The 6382-nt window shown below is 39.7% G+C and overlaps 1 protein-coding gene across 2 annotated transcripts; it reads left to right on the plus strand.

The window, feature by feature from the left end:
- Nucleotides 1-90: 90 nt before the first annotated feature.
- cmtm3 (CKLF-like MARVEL transmembrane domain containing 3) lies at nt 91-6330 on the plus strand. Of its 2 annotated transcripts, XM_083697346.1 has the most exons (5): nt 91-378; nt 2794-2949; nt 3149-3244; nt 3636-3753; nt 5119-6330. In XM_083697346.1, exons 1-5 carry the CDS (start codon nt 262-264, stop codon nt 5142-5144), a joined length of 513 nt encoding a protein of 170 aa, XP_083553472.1. In that variant the 5' UTR covers nt 91-261; the 3' UTR covers nt 5145-6330. The 2 variants fall into 2 exon arrangements, with proteins under 2 accessions (XP_083553472.1, XP_083553473.1); XM_083697347.1 differs by lacking the exon at nt 3149-3244.
- Nucleotides 6331-6382: the final 52 nt, after the last annotated feature.

The following is a 6382-nucleotide window of genomic DNA, read 5'->3' on the forward strand; positions in this document are numbered from 1 at the left end:
ATTTTAACATTGTTTAAATAAATAATGAGCTCCTGTACGGTTATTTCGACAATAGCCACGGGTTTGCCATTGCCATAACAGTCTTAACAACTGTAGAATGCAGATGTTGCGCTTTTGTGAACTGGGTTTCCTCACTGTCATTATTTCCGTTTCCACTTCAAGAAGCAACACGCTTTTTTGGGGGTTTGCACTTTCCACTCTCTCATCGCATTCAGCCCGTTGGACTTATAGCCATTATTGAAGTAAAATTTTATCTTTGCAATGGGGGACATCGAGGCACCCGATACGACTCGACCGCGCCAAAGTGTCCTACTCTCTCTTCTCCCGAGTAAAGAGTTCGCCACTTCACGGAAAGGACTGCTTCTTATTGCAGAAGTGGTAAAGTAGCTTCGTTTTGTCGGATTCTACTAAAGTTAATAACATCTGTCATGACTTCCGTGCATTCTCTACTGTATCTACATCGCTGTCAAGCTAAGCGGCGCGTAAAAATCTATTTGGCGCGATGCCATGGAAGTTAGTGTAGTTTTTTTAATTTCACTTATGTATTTGCAGTTATGAAAATAATAACAGCAATTCAAACTGTTATTTTGCTAAACGACAGTTGACACAACACTTGAGTTCTGCCCATTTGTATTTAGGTCAGTCCATGTCTCCATCACACGGTTCTCATTTAGACTAGGGAATCTTTTTTTTTTTTTTTTTTTTTTTCATGGAAGGCGTTAAAGCAACAGTTCCTGAATTAAGTGTCATATTCGGAGTTTTTGTGATACAGTTTAAGATCAAGTATGAATACGAACAACGGCACTCACAAGTAGGCTTCAACTTTGATGACAGTACAGCTAATACATTATAAAACTACAAGAAACAGAACAGATTGTGTGGTTATTTGTAATAAAAGGGATAGTTCGCTCAAATTAGAAACTGACCTTATGTTAGGGATGCCTACCATTAACTATGTAACCCAAGGTTGCAAATGCATGATCTGTGCTGATATGAAAGTAATTTTTCTGATTTCTTTCTCCAAAACAAAATACCATTTTTTTTCAAATCTCAAATCAGGAAATGATGATAAGTGTGTGTGTCTTCCTTATGTAAAATGAGAACAGATTGAACATGAACATGGTATTGTCATGAACCCTCCTTGTTGTGTCATGTCATGTCATGTGACATTCAGCTTCTGATACAGTGTGAGAATTGACTATCAAGGACACTCTACTTTACACTGACAAAGGAAGCATGTAGCCTGAAGCTAAGCCCTCTGTTTCTAATCAGGGAGCTCTGGCTGACTGACCGAAGGTAAAATGATCACTCACACAAAACAATACAACCTCTCTCTACACCCACTTAGAATACGATCCTCTCCCCTGACTGTTAGTGCTGGAAACCACATGGGTACTGTAGGACTATAGCCATTGGAATTCATGAGAAACCTGTTGTTAGGTATGTGGCTTGAGATAGCTGCAAAACATAATACGCCATGCTAGAGTTCTTTCTGATCCTATTTCCTGGAATTACTTAGTAATGCTGAAATGAAGTAGCTAACTTGTTAGTATCTCGCGGTATCCAATTGACAGCAAATGTGTCATCACAGAATGTTCCACAGTGTGTGAAGTTGTTAGATTCTATGGTTGGTTGAGATTAAATCTTTGTAGAAACTGTTTATAAAAATGCACTAGTCAGTGTGGACTACAGTGTGGCAATCCACTTTATGCGTCAAACTGGGTGTCATAGGACCTGCAAGCACATTTAAAAAGTCTGATAAGCGAAACAGTGTATGGATTGCGCATGGTGCAGTATTCAAAACAAGTGTGCCCTTGGGTTGGTCTAGTGCCACCACCATGCCTGTGTCTGCGTGGGATCGAACCCAGGTCCCCACTGTTCCACTGACACACATCTCCTTTCTTCCTATCTCTCTTTGTGTCTCCCTCTCACTTTTGGTCTGTTAAATAAAAAATACTAAAGAGTAAAAATAGTATATATTGTCTTTTTTTCAATTACAAAATACATTCTAATAGTAAGATTCAGTAGGCGCCCATTCTAAACGTCTGCATAACTCATGACAAGAAACTACAGCTGACCTCTATCCAGTGTGCTCTGCTCAGAGTGGTGTAAATAGTGTTGAGTTGGGGGAGTTTCCCACCCTGAGGCAAGCGTCTGTTATCTGTGGTTTTGATGACCCTGTGTAACAAAGACAAGATGGCAGCAGTCTATGTAGAATAACTGTGCCACACACACACACACACACACACACACACACACACACACACACACACACACACACACACACACACACACATACAATGTTGGTAATGATGTATGGTGAGGAAACAGGGGAGGTAGGCAGACTGTACTATCATCGACATGAAGGAGAGGCTTGTCTGCTTACATAGCAGACACAACACTCACAACAGATATAATTTGTGTAGAGACTGCAAAGACATATATGAAGAGATTATGAAGAGCGTTCAAAGGTGTGTTCAATACAAAGAATGCTGTGCTGTATCTTGTTGGATTTAAGTGCTACCAGACTGCATGACTGGATGTGTGGGTGGGTGGGTGAGACAGGAAGTAGAGCAGCCTTGGAGCACTGTAACATTGCTTGAAAGGAAGAGTTTTGGTGAACACTTCACTTAAAGTACACAAATATAATCAGTTTTACCTCATTATACTGTAAGTGCAGGCATGTATAATCCTGCACCAAGGTTTGCTTTTGGAATCACTATTGGCAGCAATACTAAGCCCTCTCTCTCACTCTCTATCCCTCTCTCCCTCCTTCTCTCTCTCCTCTCTTAGGCTCTGTCCTTCATCTCCTTTGTGTGTTTTGTGGCGTCCACAGCAGCTGCCTTTGTCACAGCTCCCCTCATTGAGTTCCTGGCAGCCCTCTTCCTCCTCTTTGCCTATTCCACCAAATTCAATGAGCGGTTCAAAGGCTTCCACTGGCCTCTTGCGGTGAGTGCCTCTCTATTTGTTTATTTATTCATATTTATTTCTTTATTTGTGTATTTGTGTATTTAGTAATTTATCCAGGTGAGCCCCATTGAGTTAGGAATCTCTTTTCAGGGGAACTCTCTAGTCCATTTGTAATTATAACTGCTATCCCTACTATCCCATATTTATGTTTAATTTTTTGTTACTTTCACCCCTGAAGGATTTTCTGCGCTGTGTCAGTGCATCTATCATTTTTTTTATCATCTCCATAATCTCAGTGTCCAAGTATTCAGATGGGGCCTCCAAGGCCGCAGGGGTAAGCTAAACTTCAAAGCATCAACACTTTATTGAAAGTACATTTTAAAATCTCAATACACATTATAGAAAAAAATAAACAGTAAAAAAGGGGATAATTAAAAACAATCATCAAAATAAGTAAAAAAGACAGGTTGAAAATGAAAGCATGATCTGTGGCCATCCACACATCTCTTATCTTACCTTGATCGCACAGAGTTATCTATCCCGACCACATATTGATATACTATACTCCTTGAACTCTTTCAAGCTGCGTTTGGGTACTCCTTTCACATTACCTCATCGCCTCTGAATATCATACTACGGCTAGCTTTTGTCAAAAACTTGACCCCCTTCTCGTTTCACCAGCTGTTTCATGCTGTATTGACATCAAAGGTTTCCTCCCCTTCCAGGTGTTCGGGTTCATTGCCACCATTATTTTTGCTCTGGATTTCTATGTCATCTTTAATGACCTGGCTAATTTCCTCAAGCAAGGAGGGGAGTCAACTGATGAGCCACCAAGAACTCCAGGTAACGCCTAATGTCTGTCACATAGTCTCTCTCCAACTATTGTCTTATGTTCAAGAGAGGACTGTAGAGACTAATGCAATGCCATACAATGAAAAGAACAAATGTAGGAAAAACTGAAATAGCTCAAAAGACTGATAAGACTAAAAGCACCCTACCTTAAATCACAGCTAAACTACTTAGCCATGCTTTTAGTCTAGTATTCATCAGAAACTTTCAAGTAAGTCTTTTCCTGTTCCACCCACAAAATGATTACAGGAAGTAAAGAAAGAAAGTAAACAAACTTAGTGTTTAGCCTTTGTTCAGGGTTTTTGTTTTTGTCAGTTCTAATGAAACATGTTTGGATAGTTTAGGAAATCAAAATACACATGCAGTTTTCTGGTATCGGTAACTGTGGGTAACTGTGGGTAACTAAGGGTAACTAGGGTTACATGGTTAAGTCAGAGGATACATAGGCCAGTGGTGAGAGAAAACACACAGTGGGTCCCATTTGGCTTGAAGAAGACAGCACTAAGCTGTTCATAAAAAACCTAAAAACTCATAATACTCTACAGCATAATATTTATGTGGAATATGTATTCAATATGTAGATTTTAGCTTTAAAATATGAGTTAATGGCCATGATGAATTGGTAGAGATCAAGGAATGAGATCACATGATAAAGAATGTTCAGTGAAGAGCTGTAACGGGTTTAAGTGGTGTGGACCCAAGTGCAGCAATAACACAGAAGGCAAGGTTTGCAATATTCCAAAACATAGGTACTTCACTGAAGAAACTCAGGTACATAGTACAATGTAGGCTCACGATAGAACATAGGGTAGCATGTGAGCCAGGCCTATATGCTGGTTGGATAAGAAGACATAGGTGTAGCCAATAAACTAAATAAGGTAAATCAGTGAACACAGTGAGGAGACTCTGGCGGCCACTGGTGGCCAGTGGAGGAAGCAGCAGGAGAGGAGGATTCCTCACAAGAGCACTGTTTTGGTCCAAACAAAGCACTCTATTAAATCTTCTGTCAAGGTCGAACACTGGCATTTACAATAGGTATTTTACCCTAACTGCATAACTCCCATTAGATAATGTTTCATCTTGTCTACTTGAAATACGGTTATTTGTGCAACTTATTGCTCACTATTTTGTCCACTGTTTTAAAATGGATACAGCCCACAATGACTCTCCCTATGCTGCCACAGAAGCAATGAATTTAAAAGATAGGGATTTAGCCTCTAGAGTAAATATTTATATCTCTATGGTCAAACCACAACAAGGCAGGACCCTCACTTCCGATATTTTAGAGACAGGCCCAGGGGATGCAGAGCCAATTGCTCACTACAGCCTAAGTGGTGTTTCTGTTTTTTTGTGTTTCAGATTACTCAGACTCTGATTCAGACTGAAGAGGGACTCAGAGGGACTCTGGTGCTTGGCAACGAGTAAGCCACTCCCAGATGTCAAAGCTGACATCCTCAAGGATTCATATTTCATGTTCCAAAATCCACACTAAGTCTACTTCTAAGAATGAATCAATGTATTCTAAATGGTAAGCTAGTGTGGATAGTGGAGTGTGGGGGGTTTTCAATCACGTTGATAGTCTAAAGAGCACATCAATCAAATCATGATCTATAATCGTGATCAAGTAAGATAACAGATAGTATTCTTTCCAACTTCTCTTAAATGGGCCATTTGGGAAATATCAGATGGTTTCTGCCCTGACAAGCTCACCTCCTACATCTGTATCTATTTCTAAAGCTGTGAATAACCTGTGGTATTGTTGAAGTTAGCTCAGTATTTGTTTACAGTTGCCCAGCCCCATGAAGGACCATGAGGAGAAAAGGCAGAGAACACTAAGGTTAATGCATTTTCAATCCTATTGGTAACCTGTCAGACATATTAACAGTAGCCTGTGGATGTTTGCATTCTGAACATGCATTTTTCAATTATCTTACTTGGCAAATAAGTAGGCCTATACTCAATGTTGTATGCAGATTGGGGACTCAATGTAAAAAAAAAACATACATGGGAGAATCAGAAAAAACAGGTTGGGATCCAATATAAAGTATGTTTCCTTAATGTTCTTATGCACTTATACATACATGTATGTATAATTTCCAAGATGAGCAGCTGGTTGGCTGGTTACACCATCTGTCCAATCATTAACAAGCTTGCAGTAATAGCTTGATTTTTATTATCTTTAGTGACTTTATTCTGAAATGTTTCAAAGGTCGTTCACTTCACCCAAGCTGACAGATCAATGGATCATGCCCTGATGATCAGATCGCACAACATCTTGAGAAGTGTTCAACATCTCAGGAACTACATCTGTATAAAATAGCCATCTGCAGAACTGCAATAAAGACAATCTAGAACACAACCAATGTATTCAGGGCTCATAGTAACACTACCACCTTGTCTCCCACCCCATGCTAAGACTGATCGTGCATGGTGACTGAAAAGACCATTTACTGGTTGAATTTGTTTTTTTCCTGTTCCTTTCCTCTCTCTTTTTCTTCCAATTCACCAAATGCCACATTTAATAAGCATTAGGAGATTTTTGTGGTTGTGTGTGAAATGTGCACTGCTTCTAATGTGGTATGACTGCATTGATTGATTGATTGAATATGGTACACACACACAA

The sequence above is a fragment of the Argentina silus genome, assembly GCF_951799395.1.
Source record: "Argentina silus genome assembly, chromosome: 2".
Classification (NCBI taxonomy): Eukaryota; Metazoa; Chordata; class Actinopteri; order Argentiniformes; family Argentinidae; genus Argentina; species Argentina silus.